Here is a 23772-nt window from a genome sequence, read left to right as displayed (position 1 = left end):
TGTGTTGTAGTTTTCCTCTCTTTCATGTGCCATGTTTTCCATTACTGTCACCAGCCCTGCCAGGATGTCCTTGGAGAGGCGCCTTAATGGAGCTGTCCCGGTTAAAGAAATTCAATGTGATTGAGCTGCAGCAAAGAATCAAAATCCGAATATCTGAAAGGGATGAATAATAACTAGGTATTAAAGCATATTGGTTATTTATTACTGGCAGAAGGCAGGGAAACATTAGCATGTAAAAAGCTTCATATTAATCACTGCTGGTGAGTGGAAACCTGAAAAGTCACCTCTATCTTTGCTAACTCCATTTTCATTATTCCTGGTGTGTTATCACTCTTCCAGTCCTCTTCCCCCCAGCGTCCACAGCTGGTAAGAAATAATTCTGAACAGGCAGGCTACAGAAACAGACAGGGTTAATTACAGGAAATAGAAGTAGCCAGGATGCCAAAATAGGGCAGGTGGTTTCTTTATTTTTCACCTGCTCAGATCCAGCTTCAGCTACGGTCTGCAGGGAGGAGGGTGAGAATAGAACCCAGAGACTGAGCTGTTGTTCACTGTTCTTCATCGGGATATAAATAGGAGCTGCAGTCTCATCTGGGAAAAAAAATCTGTGATGAGAAATGGAGGGCAGTGCAGTGATTAGAGCAGGGCAGTTGGGCATCGGAATTCCTGGATGCATTCCTGGCTCTGCTGCCAATTCACAGTGTTCCTCTGTCTACCCACATGTAAACTGCGCATAATGATACTTATGTGCCCCATGGAGGTGTTGTGAGAGTTAAATGATGTTTGTAAAGTGCTTTGATTTGATCTGAGAGGCTTTACCAGCAGTTAGGTATCAGCACCTGGCACTTTCCTGAGCCAGCATTACAAAGCTCTTACTTTTCCAAACAAACATCAGAGATGTAAACTCCCTGCCTTTAGGCCATGCTGAGGATGACAAGATCCTGTTTCATCTGGAAAATCCTCAGCAGCCCCAAGCCACCTCTGTAGCAGTTCCACACTAGGTGGAATGCTGCTCATTCTTAGCCACTGTTTTCCGTTACTGACCAGAAGAACTGCCTCTGGGTATGTCACACTGGTAGGCAAACTGTTTGTATGCAACCTCATGCCAGCATCTTTCAGGTTTTTAAAACCTGCCCTGAAGTCTCAGCAATGAAGCCAGAAGAATTAAATAGTAACCAGGGCCAGTGCTGTTAAAGCCCATCTACGTTAGAAAATATTAGCGAGACAAAGTGGGTGAGGTAATATCTTTTATTGGACCAGCTTCTGTTGGTGAGAGAGAGAGACAAGCTTTTGACTCTGTCTCTCGCACCAACAGAAGTTAGCCCAGTAAAAGATATTACCTCACCCACCTTGTCTCTCTCATATCCTGGGGCCAACACGGCTACAACAACACTGCATACAACAATGAGAAAAGCACTAGTTCAAGTACCAGCAGTACCCTTGCCCACCCACAGAATTGCTCCAAATGCTTCCAAAATAGTCCAGAAATCGTTTCACTTGCACTAGCCCGGGCAGCTCCCGTGACCATTTCCATCCACACCAATTCATTCCCAACCATTTCGCTGCTAGAGTAGGTGGGAAGTGCGGGTTTTGTGGTTGCACTGGTTCAGGCAGCTCTCCCAGTGTTCTCCCACAGTGCTTCCCCGCTTTTCAGTGATGACTCTGTACAGGGTTGTTTGGGGTTTTTTTTGGCAACTTGTGCTCTCCACCAGGGCAAAAAGGACCTGTGCATCCTTGCTCTGAACTTACCTCAGGCAGCTGTGGCTGTGTGGTTGTGCAGGAACCTGGCACACTCCTTCCCCCTTACACTCAGACTGATACACAGACCCAGTTGCAAGAACTTCTGTCTCCTGCTGTTCAGGAGCCGCGTCAGAGGAGCTGGCGCAACAACACACGTACACACACTCCCAGGAACAAGCCCCTTGCTCTTAGCGTATGGCTTCACTGCAGCCGACCCATGTCCGCTGGCTCAGGTGATTGCAGTGTAGACATTCAGGCTCAGGCTGGGGCCCGCGTACTGGAACCCTACCCCTTCATACAACCTCCTTTCCCTCTGGAGCTAAGGGACCTAGAAACATGGTAAGCCCTGAGGCAAGGGTGCACAGCCCACAAATGCCTGGACATGGGCTGAAGACTCTTGTGAGGGACACTAGGTTTCTGTATATTTTGTAGGACTCTGGTAAGCCCCACAGTGCTCCTCTTCTGCTGTTCTTTTGCACTTTGTTTGTTGCTGTTTCACACTGGAGCGATTGCTACCATAAGGAAAGAGAATCCTTCCCAACAAAGTAAAATGTGGCACAACAGCCTTAGAAGAGCTGAAGTTCTGGCAGGGAAAAGCAGGAGTTAAATTGGCTGCTGCATAACAGTTGTGTTTTATGCTTGCCTGTCACCTCAGTCTCATTTTCCATGGTGGCTTCGTTAGCTGTGAGCTGCTAATTACATTTCATATTTATGATGAGAAAATAAAATCATTGGACCTTTTTTAAATAGTCATTTCAATTTTAATTTTTTTTTTTTTTTGCATTTTGACTCAGGCAGCTGAGTCAGCAGTAGAGAGTCTGCAAAGATGAAACTTCCCAGCTTTCACAAGGAGGATAAACAGAACAAATAATGATGGAAGGAGAGTCTAATCTAAAACCCCATGTAGTTATTACACTATATTCATTTTTGAATACAAGAAAAACAATTCTGTTTGCTCTTCTGAGAAAGCAGTGTTGCTGAGGAGATGGGAAAGAACCTTTTTGATTTTTTTTGGAGGGTTCAAGGTGTAAATACTAATCTAACTCTCAAAAGCTTGTTTGTGATGGGAGATAATATGTTGAAAAAGACTTTAGACTGGTCCATTGACAGTGATTACCACCATGTACTCTCCAGTAGAATGTCTATTTCTTGGGGTCCCAAGGATTAAATACTGCCATTCATAAGCATTGATTTATGGTGCCAAGTCTCTTCCTCTTGGAATTTGTAGTTTTTCTGTAGTAGTGGAGAGTTTATACGGTGTCGTCAAACCAGAACTATAAACTACTACTCCCAGCAAGCTTTGTATGCAAGAAGGGCTCTATAGCTGCATCCTATTCATGCAAAGCTAACATCTGAAGAAGGCTTTACGGGACAGATTTTCAAGTGCTCAGCATCTATAAGTGAACCGAGATTTTCAAAGAGCTCAGCCAATTTAGGCATCTAAATAAGGGCCAGATTTTCTGAAGGAGTACCCAGCAGCTCCCTCCCATTGTGACACATAGGACCAGATTTTCTCACCATCTGGGCTAGGTCTTTCAAAAGTCCAGCTGTGATATTTCCCAAAGGCATATAGGGTTGTGAGGCACCACCTGCCACTAGCATGAGGAACTCTTGTCTGTGCCTACCAGGAGTCAGCTCCCCAACTCCACCAGCAGCACAAGCATTCCCCTCCAGACATGTGCAGGCCCCACATTCCCCCTGTGGGTTAGTGATCAGCACACTCCAACCCCTGAGCCCTCTGAGCATCCGCCCTGGAGTGTCCAGCGCCTGTTCCACTGAACACTCTCAGTATTCACAGATTAGCTGCTCCCAAAGAAGCATTGTGCACCAGTTTAGCAGTGTTCCTTCAGATCACTGCTCTGTTTAACACACAGCACTTAAATATGGTTGAAGTGAAAACAAGTAAGAGTTTATTTAACAAAGCTTAGAGATTTGAGAAGTAGCAAGTCAAAGAATTGGAAACAAAAGGTTACATGTAAAATAACATGATACGCAAGACTGAATTACCCATATACTCTCCTGTCTGGTGAAGTTTAGCCCATCTAAAGTATTTGCTGCATTTTCCAGCCAAGACTTAAACTGTAAGTCACACAATGATCAGCCAGAGAGAGAAACGTCTACTACCCTCTGCCTAGGGTTACCAGATAGCAACTGTGAAAAAATGGGAGGGGAATGGGAACCTAACTTGGTTCAGTTATAGATGGGGGAGGTAATAGGTGCCTATATAAGAAAAAGTCCCAAAAAACGTGAGTGTCCCTTTAAAAACGGGACATATGGTCACTTTACCCTTGCCTGATGCAAACCTGCTTGTCATCTTCTGGGGAGCTGTCTTATAACTCACATACCTTAAGAATATTGTTTTTAGTGTAGACACATAGCTGCTTAAATATCCATACATACATCTTGCAATGATTAAGACGACCAGTATGTTACTAGCGGTTGGTAGAGACCTCACATCCCACCCTTTGGTGCACTATTTTGTAGACGTCAGTCCCAGGCAATCCCTGTAAACCCCTATGCATCCCTGATGTCCTCTGCCAGTTGACACCAAGGGGTCCCTGGGTCACCCCAGCCATTATTTTGCTGCTTACATGGCAGGTGAGCTATTTGCAAAATATGGCCTTGATTGCGGGTTCTGCTCTTGTTGAAAGAAAATGTTTTGCACAGCACAAACAGTAATGTTTGATGGTAGAAGCTGCTGTAGAAGTCCTGCATATTGCTATTATTCCTTTTCCCTGGCGGTGGGATAATGATTAATGGAGAACGTTACTTACAGGAACAAAGTACAGTCCCACCTGTTGAGGAGTTAGGAGTTTATTACGGCGGGGCTCGTCATGCTGCTGCCCTAATTCTCCCAGGCTGGGAATGGTCTTGTGCATTCCATCTTTGTTTTCCCCACCCTTTCACTGATGCACATGTTGCTGCAGAAGCACCTCTGTTGTAATGTCTGTGGAAGAGAAGGCTGTTTTCAGGTAATACCCCTCTCCCCCATCACATCCAGAGCAGAGCTTTCTATCACCATGAGACACTTCCTCTTCGATTTCCCTCTACAGAGGTGTCATGTTTTAAAGTCACCCACAGCCTCTGTTCAGAAGAAATGGGGAAGTGAGGCAGCCCCCAACACCTCTCCCCCTGCTATATATAGACACAGCATTTCTGAGAGAGGATGGTGGGTGTGCGCTTCCGGAGCTATGTCACACAGTCCCGCTGCGGCAGCAAGTGAAGAGGCAGGACACAGAGCGAGAGGAAGGAGAGGGGATCAGAGTGGGTAATGAGGGGAAGCCACTTTTACTAGATGAAACTTATTTAAAAGGTTCAGCCACTTCAGTATGAAAGGCACAGCTTTCTAACCAGCAGAACAGCAGGTAGCCTGCCAGGTGCTGCTTCTCACTTGTAGTAGGACTTTGTACTTCCTCAGCAGTGTTGCATTTTATCTGTTGGGTAATTTTCCTTCCCAAGTGACATCCAGATTTCTACATGTGCTTTGTGCTCTGCTGGCGGAGAAGAGCTCACAGCACTATACTTCCAGCTTTAAGCCAGGGGTACCACAAAGGGAGTCTTAGGAACGTTGGCACTGCCCATCCAGAGGCATTTCCAAGGAGCTTTAAGACTGAGAATGGAGCCTATCACCAGTTGAGTAAGTACGTTCCCCCAGAGGCTAGCACACCCTCTGCTAAGTTGTAGTGCAGTAGCATGTCCCATCATTTGACTCACTGATTCTGGCTTGGAAAGACACCTGATGCCTGTGTTATGTATGGCATTTACTTCATTCTTCAGGCAGATCTGAGAAAGAAAGGTGTGAACAACTGGACTAGTAAATTGGATTGTGCACCAAAGAGTAGTCTTTACCTTACAACTGTTGGCATTTCAAAGGCATAATTACAGGGAGGTACAAAATTGAATAAGTAGTTAGGTGAATGCTATATATCTGAGGTTCAAGAAGTAGTACACAGATGTTAACAATCATTGGCCATAGGATGCTGAGCAGGTTTTGGGATGACAAACTCAATGGTAAATAGTTAGCTGGTAAACATACAAATGATTGATTCTATATAGAGAGCTAGGTGTGAAATCATTATACCTGTGTATAGTGCACTTGAGATGTTTGAAATAGCTGTCATATTCCCATGAAAGGCCAGAATTGTTGTATTGTGATATTTTATTTTAGTGGTGAGGTTTCGTGTCTTGTATTGTCTTATGTGTTGAGAGTGGTAGGTCTGCTAAGATCCATCTTTCTTCTGAAACTGTCAGTCAGCTTGTTACTTGTTCATATCTCATATTTCTTGTATTTTGTCTAGCCACAGTATAGTACTCTCATTTGTGAGCAGGAGTGTGACAGTACATTCCTAACAGTATGGTGATATTGGATCTCATACAGCCCTTTGAGTAAAGTATTATTCATGAATTTATCTGGGCCAACATGAAGACAGTGGAATTACATGAATGTAACAGATGAAAATTTTGGCTTTTCTGCTCATTGGAATGTCACATGAGTTTGTGTTAATTTCTTGCTGAATTTGGACACTTACTGGTAAATGAGACAATCCGGTCCTGACTCTCAGACATTCCATGTCATGAACTGGTTGTTTGGAAATGACAGAATACTGTACTTTCAACAAGAATCCCATTGACCTCACTGGATGAGAGAAACATTGCAAGTTTGAATTTTGTGGACGCATTTTCTAACCCATGTAACACATGGGTTTACAATAAGCCAAAACTTAAGTAAATAACACCTATGATAATTTTATATGGTACAATTACATTTCATTCTCTCTTAATATTTATCTATTTGTACACATAAAAGGGAGCTGCTAATAGCACTAAGGAGAACCAGCTATAATGCATGCAAGGGCAGTGGGAGCTTTTGCTAATGTGGGAATGAACCTCTATCCCAATCTTGGTTCCCACACAGCTGTCAATTCAACTTAATCATGAGCCAAGGCTCACGTACCAGAGTTATGTGCTAGTTTTATGATGGAGACGAACACACACACACAGATATATACGATAAGTAAGGCAACGATTTTGTCATGGAGACCTCTGGGACTTGAGCCTGTGGCGCCTGGGAGCTGCAGAGTCCTCCCCATAGCCTATGGTGGTTGGAAACTGTGGCGGGCCCAAGCTCCCAGCCACAGTGGACGGAGGGGGTGACCCACAATTCCCAACCGCTGCGGGGGTACCCTGCAACTCCCAGCTGCTGCAGGGGTGGGCAGGGGTGCCCCACAACTCCCAGGCAATGGGGATGCCCCGTAGCTCCTGGCTGCCATGGGAGCTCCCAGCCACCGCAGGCAGGTGCCATGCAGCTCCCCACGGGTGGTGAGGGTGCCCCGGAGCTTCAAGCCACCACAGGCCACTGGGGTGCCCCAAGCTGGGAGCCATGGGCAGTGGGGATGACTCCACAACTCCAAGATGGGGACCTCTGGGATGGTGTGGGGACCCTGCAGCTCCCCATTTTGTGATGCATATTTTTAGTAAAAGTCACAGATATGTGACAGGCTTCTGTGAATTTTTCTTTATTGCCCGTGACCTGTCCGTGATTTTTACTAAAAATATGTGTGACAAAATCTTAGCCTTAACAATAAGACCTAAGCTAAGATCACCAGACTTATTTGCACTGATGGCCAAAGTGAATTTTGAACCCAGATCTCCTGAGTTGAAAGGCTGGCAACGTGACCTTCCAGTACCTAGCATCTTGTCATCCTCTTCCTCTTAACTCATAACTCTTCCTCCTCTTAGCCTAGTTGGAATCCAGATGCCAGTTGTAAAAACAGACTGTTCATCACCACTAAAAACAAGTGTGAAGCCTGGCAATGGGCTTTCCGTAATCTCAACAACATTCCCTATATCAAGTATCTCATGAGCCATGTACTACCCAAGGACAACGGCTTCTTTTTATACTTCTGCTTTCCCCACATACGAGTCAAGAGAATGTCTGTGTCAGCAGCTAAATGCTGCATTCAAACAAAAAAATCCAGTCTTTAAACATGTTTGTATTACAATATCACCCTCATTGTCATTGTCCTCATCATCATGCACAGTAGGAGGACGTGTAAATTAAAGTATTTACTAAGTGTCAAGCTTTCATCTCTCTGCTTGCTGCTTCTCAAATCCTTTTAAATGCATGCACTGAATTCCTGTGGTAAATTATTAAAATTATTGTGCCATTAGCTTGATTTGCATGCTCTGAACTAACACTAATCTTTAGCAGGCCAAGATCTGGCTCTGGACCTCCCAATCTTACACTCCCTGTATCTTCCCAGTTGCTTCTCACGTCTCACGATTTTTACTACAACCCTTCTTACTTTCATCCCCATCTCTCTTTCGTCTCCTCTTTGTTTTTCTCTGCATTCCCCTTTCTCTCACCTTTCCTCCTTCTTCTTCCTCCCTTCTATCTTTTCTTATCCCTGTTTCTCTTTTCTGTCTTTCTCCATCTCTCTTTCCTCCTGTTTCCCATCCTTCTGTTACAGGAGAGCTGTCACTAGAGGCACCATTTTAAACAATGGTGGTATAAATGAAGCATTGAAATCCTACATTTGGATGTTAGATTGGCACCTAATGTGTGTGTGTGTGTGTATAAAGCAGCTACATATGCACCTAAGATGCCCTGTTAAGATGCTCACATCTGTAAATTCAGATGTATGTCTTCAGACACTCCCGGGGGAATACTGCGCTTTAAAAATTTGACACACATTTTTTAAATTGTGCAAAATCCTGCAAATTTTGTCAAAATTTCACTATATAATCACACCAGTTTCAATTATTTTGGTAATTGATTTCAAAATCCCTGTCAGCAAGTATATCTGTAACAATACAGACACACGCAAAAATTCCCCCAGGAGTAGAGAGTTAAAGAAACCCCTACGACAACCCAGTTCCTTTTTCTCTGTCCCCTTCCCCACAGAGCCCAGCCGGGGAGCCAGACACTCACACTCCCTCCCCGCTAGAGCAGCTCTCCCAGCCCAGACATTCACACCCCCGCCCTCCTAGCCCAGCCCAGCCATGCCCCCACCTCTGCCCCAGCCCAGATGCTCACACACACCCCAGCCCAACCATGGGCCCACCCCAGACACTCACCACCACCCCCCAGCCCAGACACTCTTATCCTCTACTCCCACAGAGGCCAAGGAGCCAGAGGGAGAAACTGCCTGATGCTGGGTCCCAGGCTTGCACGGAGATTCCTGTGCACTGCCCCGTCCATCCTTCAGGGTGTATTGGGAACTGCAGCTGCTGGGAACCCTCCAGTTCCCCAGACCTTGTCTTCTATTTGCGAGCTGGGCTCTGCACTGGCCCTAGTGGCAGCCAACGTTGCTGCAGCCCATTTCTGTGGGGAAAAAAGGAAATTCTGCGCACACAACATTAATTTCTGCAAAATTCTGCATTGCGCAGAATTCCCCTAGGAGTAACACCTCTCAAGTTGTCTGTCCTGATCACAGTGTTAATCATTCCATTTTCTCTTAATATGTATTGAGAAATGCCATGGGTAACACTTTCAGAAGAGCCTACGTTAAATCCCACTTTCAAAAATGATGTAGACACTTAGGAGCCCAAGTCTCATTGTCTTAGGGCTGGTCTCCACTGAAAATTTACATTGGCATAGCTGTGTCTCGGGGTGTGAAAAATCCACAGATCTAATCCTGGTGTAGACAGTACTAGGTCAATGGAAGAACTCTTCTGTCAGCCTAGCTACTGCGAGCTACAGCCTAGCCACCTCTCTGGGACATGGATTAACTACAGTGATAGGAGAACCCCTCTCAGCACTGTAGTGAGTGTGTACCCTGAAGCACTACAGTGGCACAGCTGCAGCTATGCCGGTGTAGCATTTTAAGTGCAGACATAGCCTCACAGCATTCAAAATGGGATGTAGATTCCTACGTCACTCACAGATGCTTTTCAAAATGATTAGCAACTAGTGCTCAGATGCTATGGTGGTGGGCGGGATATAAGTATCTGCATAGAAGAGAATACACACAGAAAGGGTGGCAAAAAAGCCTAAGTGTCGCTACCATGCTGTTTGCGAAGGAGGGTTTTTTCCATTTTCTGTGTTTTTATTATTGGTAATAGACGTTGTGCAGGCAAATCTGATTGGATGCTGCCTGTCTGGGCTATCACAATCTGTTGTGGGTTTTGCTATTCAGACAAAATTAGTCATTTTCCTTCCTGTATAAGAACTTGATAAGAACTCTGAAGGGCTAACACTAACGGACTTGAGGAATGCACAGTAGGTTTGCCCTGGACCTCAGATATCTTACCAGATGGAGAGAACTGCAGAAAACATGGATCTTAATCTTGTACCGGACTGAAGTCACTGCAACGACATACTAAATATTATTGCAGTGATTAGGAGAACACATGACCTCCACAGCAACATCTCATAGGACAAACCAGCTTTCTCAGCAATTTGCCGTTCCACAAAATAGATTAAACCTAGGGCTGGGAATCCCCATGCAACCTCAAGTAAAACTAAATGGAATAAGCAAGAGTGTGGACTGTTCAGATATTTAGCAAGATTCTCCTGTCATGCAGAACAATTGCCAGCATTCTGTCTTTGATGCATGTCATCTTTTCTAGACTGTGAGGTGCAAAGCCACTCCTGAGCACTACGCAATAATGATAATAATTGATCCTTGCTTCATCCATGCATGAGTCTTTCACTTTTGGTGGAATGGAGTTTTATGTGGTTCTGTTATTAGCTGGGAAAGTAGAACTCTTCTGAGGTTCATTCCAGTTGTTCTCTCCTGTTTAGAACTCCTGACTAGGAACTAATCTCCAGGGATTTATTCCACTATTTTAATATTTTAATATAGGGACAACTTTGTAGATTTCTCCTTTTTATTCTCCTAGGTCTGAATCTCTTGAGGAAGTGATAATGAGTATGAAGAGTGAAGAGGAATTCTTTCTCTCTCCTTTTGCCAGAAGTGAGTTGGGTTTGCTGGCAGAGCATTCTGAACCACAGTTCAGGTGTTTGGTTTGGATTGTCCCTGCCTCTCTTCTCTGATGTGTACTGAAAATGATAGTTGGTTCCCTTGTGAGCCAAGAGGCAAACTGAATAACGGGTAACTCTCTTGTGAACTGCAAGTGAAATCAAGTGATGTATGAGTGTGTCTCTCAACTGTCCTCAGTGAGGACTGTGATAGGCTGACCCAAGGGCTGCCTGAGCTGCTCAGGCAGCCCCCGGGCCAGTCACATCGGCCGCTGCAGAAGTCACTGAGATCCTGGAAAGTCACGGAATCTGTGACTTCTGTGACCTCCATGACAAACTCGCAGTCTTAATTATGATTTATTGTATTAGGTGCTCTACAAACACATGGTAGGAAGGCACTTCCTGTCCCTTGTGTGCTAGAGAGACACAGGCATCTCCTTTGGGTCACACTCAGCAGTTTGAGTCTCTTCCACTTCCAGAGTCCTTTCCCCATTTGGAAACTTTACTCCAAACTCTCTGGCGCTATGGGGATCTCCTGCTTAAGGGGACATTCAGCCTCTGAGTTCCCTTATAAAGGTCTGATTTGTATATGGCAGCCTGGCACAGATGGATCCGGGTCAGGGTTTACCTTCCACCCCTGCCCTGCAGTTATCAGGTTGTCCTGGATCTAGTAAGTCCTTGTAGGCAGCAGAGGCTTGTCAGCTGTTTCCCTCTCAGCTGCTCTGTTGCAAGAGTCAGCTACTTCTGAGACACAGCAGCTTTCCTCCTGGTTGCTACTTCTTCCTGTGACAAGCTTTCTTTTTTATGCTCACTTCCTTCAGCTGGAGCACGCTTTGCAGGTGTGCCAATTTGGTACCATTTGAGTCCAGAGAAGCTCGTTAGCCTTCTCCTGATTGGGATGGGGACATGCCTTATGACAAGGACCCAGCGTTACCTCACTGATCCCCTGAAAATCTAGTAATGGTCTCTTTCCCGCTGTAAGTTATTTGACTCAGTAAGAGAAGTAGATAGAAGATCTTTATGCTAATTGAAAACTATATTGTGTTTAAAACTTTCTATTCTATTTTTTATGGGTCCGTCATTTTATATCTTCTACATTTTGCTGATGCTGGGGCATTTTGCAAGCTGGTTGACTCTCTTATAGACAGAGAGAGGGAGTGCTGATTGAAATGGTTGTTTCAGTGTCCACCCAAACTATGTAAAGCAGAAATGTAGCTATTTTCAACCCTGATTATCCAGCAGTGCTCTCAGCCTCCTAGAGATACTTGGAGGATTTCAGAATCTGAAGTAATAAAGCGTAGACTGCGTAGACTGTCGGTCCTTCATCAGTTTAGACTGAGCAGATCACAACACGTCTTCCAATCTTCTCTCGCTCTGGCCATCCTTCTTCATGCTTGTCCATATCTCCTTGTTAGGAAATCATCCCACCTCTTTGGAGGCCGACCGCGTGGCCGTTTCAGTTCTCGCAGATACCACTCAGATATAGCTGCAGTCCATCTGTTGTCACTGAGTCGGGCCACATGTCCCATCCACCGCATTTTTCTGATCCTGCTTTCAACGACAACATCTCTTACTCTAGACTGTAGTTATAATAATTAATACTTCCCTAATACCTACCATCCTGAGATTTCAAAGTGCTTTGCAGTTACTAATGAATTCTGCCTTGTGATGTTGGTATTTATTGCTATCCTGATTATCAGTTGGAGACACTGCAACACAAAGAGACTAATTTTCAAAAGCAGGCTCTGATTTTAGGGTTCTCTCCTTTAGGGTATCCATATTTAGACACCTGTCTGGACAAACTTTTCAAATGTGGTTCCCAAAGTTACCGGTGGGTATCTGAATCCATGGGCCTGATTTTCAGTAGTGCAGAACACCCAGAACTCCAGCCAGAATCAGTGAGCGTGGTGGGTGCTTAGCACCTCTGAAATTAGACTGGGGGTGTCTAAAGTTCAGCACCCACAATTCAGAGGCCACTTTTGAAAATTTGGCCTTCAATGACCTACCCAAGGCTATATGAAAAACTAGTGGCAGAGCCAAGAATAAAACCACGTTTCCTGGTTCTTTAAGCAAAAGAAGTGATTTCCCTATCACATTTCACACTCTGATTTTCCTTTATGAGGAAAAATAGCACTAAATCCTTCTCCTTTTATTGTGTTTTGTTGTTGTTGTTGTTGGATGTTACTCTGATACTGCAAAGCTGCATCTATCCAAAGAGAGGGCTTATGAAAAAAGCTCTCTGCTGTCATTATTATTATGATTAAGGCTATGTTTTTGTCAAGGGTATTTTTAGTAAAAATCATGGACAGGTCACGGGCATTAAAGAAAAATTCATGGCCCGTGACCTGTCCATGATTTGTACTATATACCCCTGACAAAATCTTGGGGGTGGGGGAGCGGACTGGGGGTGCCATGGGTACTCGAGGGGGAGGTTACCGGGGGGCACTGCGGGTGCTAGGGAGGGTGGACTGGGGGCACCGTGGGTCCTAGGGGGGGGTGGACTGGGGGCTGCCACGGGTGCTGGTGGGGCAGGCTGGGGGCGCCGCCGGTGCTGGGGGGCGTGGGTAGTGGCGTGTGGCCCAGGACCCTGCTGGTGCTGGGGGGTTGGCAGGCTCCCTACCTGGCTCCATGCCTCCCCAAAAGCAGTGACATCCTTGTCCCTCAGCTCCTAGGTCTAGGTGCAGCCAGCCAGCTCCTCATGCTGCATCCACCCTGAGCTCCAGCTCTGCAGCTCCCATTGGCCATGAGCTGTATTGGTGGCCAATGGGAGCTGCAGGGGTTGTGCCTGCAGGCACAGGCAGCGCGCAGACCCCCTGGCTGCTCCTCTGCCTAGGAGCTGGACATACCAGCTGCTTCTGGGAAGCCCCCCCCAAAGTAAGTGCCACCCACAGCACTCACCCTCTCCCACGCCCCAACCCCCAGCCCTGAGCCCCCTCCCACACCCAAACTCCTGCTGCTGGGGGGGAGGGCACGGTGACCTGAGACTGCCCCAGCCAGTGCGGCTGACCCAAGGGCTACCTGAGCTGCTCAGGAAGCCCCCGGGCCAGTCACACCGGTCGCTGCAGAAGTCACTGAGGTCCTGGAAAGTCACAGAATCTGTGACTTCTGTGACCCCCATGACAAACTCGCAGTCTTAATTATGATTTATTGTATTAGGTGCTCTACAAACACATGGTAGGAAGGCACTTCCTGTCCCATATGTGCTAGAGAAACATACAAAGGAGGAGAATGAGCTACAGCATACACTCAAAGCGTTGCTGATGATAATAGGCACACAGCCTGCAGGTTCCAGCTTTAAAATGTTCTCTTTCTTATGTAACCCTTTTCTTTTTTATAAATATTATTTAAAACCTTGCTTTTATTTCATCTATTTAGCATCAAACACTAACCGACCGCCCCTGCCCACCCCCGTTTGACTATTAACGTGTAGTTAACACGAGAATTTTCTGTGTTGTGGTTTCTTTTTAACTGCCACCACGCTATGAACATCTGTGAACAAAATGCGGAAGTGCAAGGGACCCAGATAATTCACCACTTCCAGAATAAACTTCCTCCTCCTCCTCTTCCTCCTCACTTGCACGGCACTCTGTGTTTTTTCATGTCTCACGAAGGAGCAACCAAGTGATCCACAGAGATTGCTGGACACTGTGCTCCCAGCCTGTTCTGGAGAGCAGAGTTTGGTTCTGGTCACCTCAGGACTGATAGAGTGGCAAGAATTCAGAGGAAGGGGTAATGGAAACGATTAAGGGGCTGGAGGGATTAACTTCTGCACCATCATGGCGTTGAATAGAAGTCTGGCTGTGGGAGCTTTTCCACAACAGTGTTTTATCAATGCTCGCTTGAATTGCAGAAAACAACTCCTCCATCCCCAGGATTTTCCCTTGCTGTTCTTGTTGCTCCTAAGAGAAGCTCCTTGCCTGTCCTGCCTTTGGACTTCCACCTAACTAAGAGACCCCAGGATTCAAAGCTAAACTCGTTCACTGGATGTTGTTAGAATAATAATAAACCCCAAGCATTTTATCTGTCTAAAAATGAAGCTTTCGATCTGACCTGGAGATGAGTGCTTTATGGAACTTTAGCTCTGAAGCCTGGGAGGTTTTTTCCCTTGATCGGTGGAGAACAGTCCCTGGCATATGAAGGCTGAGAGAGACCAGAGAAGAGCTTTAACTGTGAGGTGATTCATTCAGTCAAAAATTATAACGAAAAGAAAAAAATAGCAAACACATAGGAAGGTGCATTTGTGTGAAACAGCCAGGAGAAGGCCAGTCCCCGAGATTCTCTCTTTTATTCTTCTGAAGCCACGAAGACCTTTGAAATAGTTAGGACTAGCTGGAGGTTATTATTGGATTAAGATCTCCTACTGTTAAAGAATATCTTGTATACTAAACACTGAAAGGAACAGCGGGAGAGCAATTCCTCAACTGCTGTGGGTAGTCTTATTTCTTTATGGCCAAATCACAGTTCAAGTCAGCCCAAGTTTGTGTATTTGCACCTGTGATTTGTGATGGATGCCAAAGTGTTTCCATGGTACTTAATAGTCTCTGAAGGTGTCAGGTTACAACTCAAGACGTGCTGGAATCGGATGCCAGAGAATGCTTAGAAAGATCAGATGCAATAAATGGTTACATATTTTTACACCTTTCAAGCACATTGAAATCTGTCATTTTTAATTGGTTTTTATTTTAAGTGAAAACAGCTTCTCTGCAAAGGTGTCAGAGGAAGGAAGGGTAGAGGCAAGGAATAATGCACTTCAGACATGCAGGAAGTGTGTGCTGCTGGAAGTCTCTTCTCCATTTAAAATGCTTAGCCATTAATGCAGTGAATTTGTTAGTTTTCATTGGACTTCAGTTGACCTCCTCTGTTTCCTGACCAGAGCACCAAGGCTCCAGCCTCTCACTAGTATTTAATTCATTATAGAGTATTAGGTTAAATAGTAAGTTAAATCGACATTTGGTGCTGTCATAGAATCACCTTCAGTTTTTCCAGTGAACAGCTGGAGTAATTCTATGGAAGACAATGGAGTTACTCCAGGCTCACACTCTTGTAAATAAGAACAGAATCAGACCCAAGGAATCCCGCAATGGCAAAACCCTGAGCTCCTGAAGGGAAGAGAGTGCTGTATTTTACTCACCAATAGCCCCTCTAATAGACCAAACAGCAGCTCTGAGAGGAGTCAAGGGCGTTTGTCATGCTGGACTTCAAAGGTGGGAGATATAAAGAAAGAAGCAAAAGGCTCTTGTATGGAGACAGAGGACCACTCCTCTAGGATTTTTTTGACGGCTCGTGCATGTGTAGTAAATCCTTGTTTTATAATGAAGTTCTTCTATTCCTAAATGTGGGGGATCTTGATGGAGGGTTTTTTTTAAATTCCTATGAAAATGTTTCTGCAATAGAGTGGTGTTGCTGAGTGAACTCCGCTCTTTGAATCATCTCATGGAGGGATCCCTCGGTGATGTCCCAAGGGAGCACTGGCAAAGAATGTAACAGTTCCTGATTCCGGCTAGAAGAGATTCTGGGGTGTTGTGAACTCCAGAGGAGAGTTTATATTGCTCCCCTTGAGGCCTAGCTCTGAGCTTATTGCGAACCTATCAAAAATCAAAGGATCTGGGGCACTGGGCTTTCGGATGCAAAAGACAAGCCCTGGGTGGATATAAGGGTGATCTTTAGTTCCTCTGTGATCTTTAGGTCCAAGCTTTGGTCCACATTTGGTTCATCCTCTCAAGGAAAGGGGCTTGACATTTAGCTTTAAGAGAATGAAAGCTAAGATACTCTTAGGCCTTGTGTGCCTGGAATAACTGTAGGGGGTTTGGGGGGGGGGAGGGAGGGGACAGAACTACCGCGCACACACACACACACACACACACACACTTTTTTTTTAAATTCTCTGGCATCGTATCCCACACTTATGATTCTGCTTTGGAAGTGAACTACCACTATTCCAGAATGAGTTTTTCAGTGTAAGGTTCCTGTGGACATGTCTGTATTTTGGATGAACTGTTTCGCTTCGGGCAGTCCTCCCACTGCTGTCGAAACTGCATAGCTTCACATCTGGATTGTGTGTCCTCTTGCGTGCCCTCTACCGCTTTGGGGTCGTTTTGACTGGATGTCATCTTTTCTTTTAAATGCTGGCACTCAGGCAAGTGCATTCCTTTGCAATTCCTGCTGGGGTGAGTTCACAGACCTGGTGCCGCATACCCCAATATAGCAGCCATGCCCTGTGCTTCCTCGTGCTCTGAGCTGGCAGGTCTGGACTTCCTTGCCCTCAGGCAAGAATAGATCATCCAGGCCCATCTGAACAGCAGTCACTAGATGCAAGGAGAAACAAATGGAGGAGAAAGGGTAGTCCTGGGACATCAGGCCAGTGCTGCTACAAAACAAAGGAGCTCTGGCAAGAGACAAGAACGGGACCTCCGGTAATGCTCCCACTATCTGTCCATGCTATGAGGAGCTGGATTGGATTTTTGCAAGGGAGATCACCGCCAAACCCCAGCATGGGGAGGAAGGCCTCAGACAGCACTGAAACAACTGCCAAAGGCACCCAAGTGACCACAGATGGCATCAACAAAGCAGTGTACAGACTCCTTCACTATAGTTATTCTGCATTAGTTCTAGCAGTAAAACATATTCAGAAAAATCTTCCTCACATAGACGAGGCGTCAAATTTCTAGTTCCCCCAAATTTGAAGGTGCTTTCAGCCCCAGGCTTCATAGACCTAGAGGCTGGCTCAGCCCAGTGTTTGCCAGGCAGTTTTGCAGTTCCTGAAACTGGAGGCTGAGGAAGTCTGAACACATTGACGAGAACTCGTCTGGCCCAAGGAAAATAGTTTATTGCTGTTGAGCTAATTAGTTACTGATTAAAAGTCAGTTACTAAGAAAAGTCTCATAAAGCAGAACTCTGTTCTCAGACCTGGAGAACAGCACATTGTTTTTAGATCACATCCTTTTAAAAGCTTCAATATTTGGCTTAAGGAAACCTCCTGAGTAGAGCCCCTAGCCTCCTTTTGTCCCTGGTGGAATTTCGGGGCTTGACAGGGTGCTTTGGGGATTGCTTGAAGTAGGGCCGCCCCTGGTCTGCAGTCTAGGTTAGGCTCTCCCAGGCACTACTGTGATATAATAATAGGAGGCTGCTGCTAACATCTTGAAGACAGGCTGAGTCCAGCCAGCGAGAATGGCTAACTCTGACTTGATTTCTAAGCTTAGTGTGCATTATAGAAACATTTCAAATTCAGTGTACCTAGTGTTCCTATCTGATGCCTGGGAGATTTCTTTTGCTGTGTGCTGACTTACTTCGCTACATGTTTTCTCACCTCATTGTTGCCTGCCCTGTAACCTTCCCGGATGAGCTGGTCACCAAGAAAAAGTTGGCAGGAGACTGTTTAGCAACAGCTCAAATATTATGTGACCACATTTTGCATGAGTCAAGAATATTTTCATGCTCCGATGGTGTCACTCACATTTAAACCCACTCATACACACACAGACAGACACCAGTATGCACACAGGTACTTATGTTCATGCCCAGGCACTGATTCACAGACATCCACCATGTACTGCACATGCATACATCTACTTTTGGAAATTCAGATGCACTCACTTACATGTATAGCTGTACATTGCACATACACCTGAAAGAGTACATGCTCACATAGAATATCAGGGTTGGAAAGGACCTAAGGAGGTCATCTAGTCCAGCCCTCTACTCAAAGCAGAGCCAATCCCCAGACAGATTTTTGCCCCAGGTCCTTAGATGGCCCTCTCAAGGATTGAACTCTTAATCCTGGGTTTAGTAGGCCAATGCTCAAACCACACATCTGTAAAGCTGAGATAAACCTGTATGGGAGGGGAGAGAGTGAATGCCCCATAGTAGTTTAGTGACTGCAAGTCTTTGTGCTGCTGAGCACTGCAAATTCAGGCCCCTTTCTTCCTTTACACATCCTGCAGCACAGTAACCATTCAGAAGAGGAATTCTCTGACTTTTAGGGAACCATCATAGAGTTAACTGGGCTGCAGAATCATCGCTTGAGCAATATGCAGTCGTTCACCGTCTAGCTAGAACCTCTCCAAGCTGTCACTTCTCAGATGAGCTGAAGACAGGTTGCACTTCAGCACAAACAGTTTTAATATAGGGCAATATCAGCATTCCTGAGAGCTGCAGCCGAGTTCATCGCATGTGACAGGGCAGCTCAGAATGTAAACAGGATTGAAACCCTCCTGAGTCGGTGTGCTTCGTATTTATTTGCTGATTTGTTTCCCTTGCTAAGGAGCAGAGCCAGAAATGGATGACTGCCTAGAGATGCTGAAAGATGAGGAGGAAGCCCTGTGGGAGAATGTAGAGTGCAATCGGCACATGCTGAGCCGGTACATCAATCCAGCCAAGTTGACCCCATATCTGCGTCAGTGCAAAGTCATCGACGAGCAAGATGAGGATGAGGTGCTCAACTCGCATATGCTGCTCTCCAAAATTAACCGAGCAGGTAATTCTTTCCTGAATGGCCAAGACTGCACCAGTTTATGTGCTGCATTGCCAGGGTTGGGTTGACCTGACCCCAGCATTGAATTAAAATCTATGAAGGGCTCGCTGTTCCCTTTAAGTTAGCTTTTTGGGAAAAATCGGATGTTCATGAAAATGAAGAGCTGTTTGGTAATAGTGACTATAGCCAAGCCTGTGTTGTACAGAATGATGCTCACCAAGTTTTCATTCCTACATTTGCCAGTACATTTCAGTTATGATAGGCAGCAACCACTGCTCTTTCACGCCTGGTGCCCAGATATCTCTGTCAATTGGGGCTGGTCAGCAGCACCCCTTTGATCTGAGCATCACTTTTGGTGGAAAGGTTTGCAATTCTGGCATTTCAGTACTGTACAGCATGGGCTGTGTTGAATACCACTGTCTTTCGAAGGCTCAGATCCAAATGCTACCTTCCCTACCCCATTCCTTCAGAGTAACAGCCCGCACAAACATGGAGAATACGTGGCAGAGCTTCATGAGATCAGCTGCGCGCAGTGTGACAAGACTGGCTTTTCCACAGTGTATTTATGTGCCAGCGACTGTTAAATCTGGAGCGAGGTTGGCTTCAGGGTTGCAATATCTGATTATCCTGTTCTCAGTACTCCTGTGTCCTCTCTCATTGCACTATTTTTGGGTTGTCTATAGGCCGGCTGCTGGACATCCTTCATACCAAGGGGCAAAGGGGCTATGTCGTTTTCTTAGAGAGCCTGGAGTTTTACTATCCTGAACTCTACAAACTGGTGACGGGGAAGGAGCCCACACGGAGATTTTCTACCATTGTCGGTGAGTAGGATCAGTCCCTGAGGAAATAAGGGCTGGAGTCAAGACACGAGATAAGACTGATTTTTTTTTCAGATGAGACGTGTTAATGAGGCGTAGTGACAGGTAGTAGCTCATTCCCACTTCTCACTCTCTGGTCTGGTACGGCCTAGCATTGACTAAGCTGTTGGTGAAAGCTACACCCCTGGTTGTTGGAGTGAAGCTGAAGAGCTTCAGTAGGAGTGCTACCCAGTCTGCCTCCGTTTCTAGAATGGCAGTCACTACAAGGTGCCTCACGGAAAGACATTAGGGACCAGAATCTCACCTCAGTTACACTGCTGTGAGTCTGGGGTAGCTCTGTTGAAATAGACAGAGGTACTCTGGATTTGCACCAGGGTAACTGAGGTCAGAATCAGGTCCAGTGGGTGTACATGAACCTGCTCCACCAACTCCAAAAACAGGTGCATGAATATGTGTGTATTCACCATTGTAGTATATATGCCTGTGTATGAGAATGTGTGTGAAGACTGAGTAGATGAGTTTGAGTGTACATATGCAGCTGCATATGCTGTCTGTGTGTACTCTGAACATGTACATGAATGAATATAAATATACATATGTGTCTGTGTATAGTGACTCTATATATGATGGGGTGCGTATATGTATGATTGTACTGTCTATGTATGGTATTTGTGTGTCTGCTAGTGAGTTTGACTGTGTCTGTATATTTCATTGTGTGTGTGTGTGTATGTGCATTTGTTTGTTCCCCACCTGCGCTGTCTCAACTTTGCCTGAACCCACATTATTAACCTGCTCCAGAGCAGTGCCAGGGACCTTGGAGCTGATGGGCTGCTTGATTCTTTTCAGTGGAGGAGGGACATGAGGGTCTCACCCATTTCCTAATGAATGAAATCATTAAGCTACAGCAGCAGGTGAAGACAAAGGATGTGCAGCGTTGTGAACTCTTGGCCAAGTCCCGCCAGCTGGAGGATGACAGGAAGCAGCTGAAATTGAACAATATAGAGTTGCTGACCTTCCAGGAGAGATACAACAAGATGAAGGAGGAAAGGAACAACTACAATGACGAGCTGATCAAGGTGAAGGATGAGAACTACAACCTGGCCATGAGATACGCCCAGCTGAGCGAAGAGAAGAACATGGCTGTGATGAGGAGCCGGGACCTCCAGCTAGAGGTAAAAGAGATGCTCTGGATAGGTTTGGGTATAAAACACAGATGGAGCATGAAGTGTGGCAATTATGCTAAAGGTGTGTAGAACTTGTACTTGCTTTGCTTATCCAGGTTAGAGGCTCACAGCATAATGAAATGTTATGCTGAGATGATGTGTATTAGGCCTGGTCTACACTGGGGGGGGGTTCGATCTAAGGTACGTAACTTCAGCTACGCGAATAGCGTAGCTGAAGTCAAAGTACCTTAGTTCGAATTATTTACCCGTCCTCACGGCACGGGATCGACGTCCGCGGCTCCCCTGTCGACTCCGCCACCGCCGTTCGTGGTGGTGGAATTCCGGAGTCAACGGGAGCGCGTTCGGAGTTCGATATATCGCATCTAGATGAGACGCGATATATCGAACTCCAAGAAATCGATTGCTACCCGCCGATATGGCGGGTAGTGAAGACATACCCTTAGTGTAAGATTCCCTGTGAAGGATGGGACTTCCCAGCCTATGGAGAAAGGAAAAACATTGTTTTTTTCAGCATCAATAGTATATTGGGGCAGTTACCGAAGTATGCACTAAAATTTCATGGTGGATTATCCAAGGGTTCCAGCATACCATGCTAGCACTGTATTGAGCTGTTGGGAATTAACCACCCCAAGAGCATGAAGTCCGTGTTTTTTGTGCACTCAACTAGAGGTGAGGATTTTCTTTAGAGAAGCATATACAGGGGCTTGATGTATTTTGGATAATCTTTTTTTTTTCTGTCTCTCTTTCTGCATTTCATTGGTTCCTGGGGTGTCCTAGATTGACCAGCTGAAGCATCGGTTGAATAAGATGGAGGAGGAATGCAAGCTGGAGAGGAACCAGTCACTGAAGCTGAAGAATGACATTGAAAACCGACCCAAGAAGGAACAGGTTCTGGAATTGGAGCGGGAGAATGAGATCATGAAGACCAAAATCCAAGAGTTACAATCTATCATTCAGGTAAGCCAGAGAAGGAATTACACCCCGTCCTCTTAATCTCTGCCTTGAAATCAGTACACGCCCCCATTATACTGGTGGGAAACGTGGGGGGAAGCTGTGCCCCCAAAACTACAATGAACCCAATCACAAAGTTTGCAAAGACCAAAAGGTTGTACAGCCCCCAACTTTCTACAGATTACCCCATATAAAGCAGATGCACAAGCCAAAAGAATTCTTAACCTAGTAAAGCCAGATGCAAATGCAGGGCTGGATCCTGCAAGGTGCTGAGTGTCTGCTATGAAGAGCTGAGCCCTCTCGATTCCTATTGAAATCAATGAGGCAAATCCTGGCTCTGCTGGAGTTGTTTTGCCCCAGCTCACCAATGCAAAACCAGTTTAGCTAGCTCCCCTAGCTTCTCCTGGCGTAGGGTCTGCATAGCCAGTCCTATGTCATCACCCAGGCTGGAGTAAGGGATTTGACTGGAGAAAGGAGGCCTGGTCAGAATGTTTCTGCGCTCCAGAAGTCACAAGGTACTGAAACGACCTCCTGGTAGGTTATTGCAGAAAACTGCTCTAACTTGCACGGGGGGCTTCACCAAGGGTGGCCAGCTCCAGGTTTGGGGTAAGGGAAGGGCATAAAGGAGGGCACAGCCACCTTAGCCCCCCTTTTCAGGTGATGTACTAAGCAGGGCTTGGCCAGCCCCCAGAATCTCTCTCAATGTGTGGCTGCTCAGCACCTCGCAGGAACAGACTTTCCTTTTTCGAATGACACCTTGTAAAGATTCTCAACTCATTCTTATGCCAGAGCACTACTGTAGCCTCTCTGGCAGTGCCTAAAAAGTCTTAGGGCTTGCCTACCCATAAACCACTATGCCACTATAGTGCTTCATGGAAGACACTACCTATGCTACGTAGGCACTCCGCCTCCAGGGAGGCAGCAGGTAGATCGATGGGAGAATTCTCCCGTCGACCTAGCTCAGTTTCCACAGGGGATTAGGTCAGTTTAACTGCATCGCTCAGCAGTGTGAGAGCGAAGCAGTTATACCAACCTAATTTCCTAGTATAGAGCAGGCCTTAGTTTTCTACAAGGTGAAGCTCAAATCTTAAAAAAGGTATAATATCTAAGCTTACTTTGAGACATAGTCTAATCTGAAGACTCGTATGCTGTTAAAAAATTAACATGATGATTACTAAGGAAATAATGAAATAATCACCAAAAAATAGCAACCTAAAAATGGGAACAAAACACTCCCAACATAACAAAAAGCCAACTTATTTTAGAAATACTTATTTTATTCAGTAATCAAAATGTCAGTGGACTTTCCAACTTAGTATAAGTATTTTTAAAATAAATTTGCATTTTCTTGCTTAAGTTTTTTGTCTTTGATTCCCGGTTTCTGTGGTTATTTTTGGATGCAATTTATTTCTCCCACAGTCACCTTGTTCATTTTAATTCCTAAAGGGGAAAAGAAAGTTTCTGGACATTGTAGAAAATGAAGTATTAGTTCTAGGCAGGGGCATTGGTGGCTCTAGGCATGTGTTTAATATTCATTAAGCATAGTCATGCAAAGTCTGCATGCTTTAAAAATTCCTCTGCATGTTTTCTTGGCCTCTGCTCCTTGGCAAAGGGCAAACTCTGTGCTCAGTGGGCTGATTAATAGAGAGAGGTTTTGAATGCAGGGCCTGGAGCAAAGGAGCGGCT

General features: G+C 45.6%; 1 protein-coding gene across 2 annotated transcripts in view; it reads left to right on the top strand.

The window, feature by feature from the left end:
• The window catches only part of CARD11 (caspase recruitment domain family member 11), a 73495-nt gene that overhangs the window by 16708 nt on the left and 33015 nt on the right, over positions 1-23772 (top strand). The window contains exons 1-5 of one of the 2 annotated variants that reach the window (XM_044978606.1): positions 4641-4712; positions 18924-19136; positions 19817-19954; positions 20798-21123; positions 21913-22092. In XM_044978606.1, the coding sequence (XP_044834541.1) occupies positions 18938-19136; positions 19817-19954; positions 20798-21123; positions 21913-22092 (843 nt within the window). In that variant the 5' untranslated portion in view covers positions 4641-4712; positions 18924-18937. Of the gene's footprint in view, positions 1-4640; positions 4713-18923; positions 19137-19816; positions 19955-20797; positions 21124-21912; positions 22093-23772 lie in introns of those variants that run through there. The other variant, XM_044978605.1, reaches the window with a different exon arrangement.

The sequence above is a fragment of the Mauremys mutica genome, chromosome 11 (genome assembly GCF_020497125.1).
Source record: "Mauremys mutica isolate MM-2020 ecotype Southern chromosome 11, ASM2049712v1, whole genome shotgun sequence".
Taxonomy (NCBI): Eukaryota; Metazoa; Chordata; order Testudines; family Geoemydidae; genus Mauremys; species Mauremys mutica.
The sequence above is the reverse complement of the archived record's forward strand: the minus strand, read 5'-3'. Positions and strand labels throughout refer to the sequence as shown.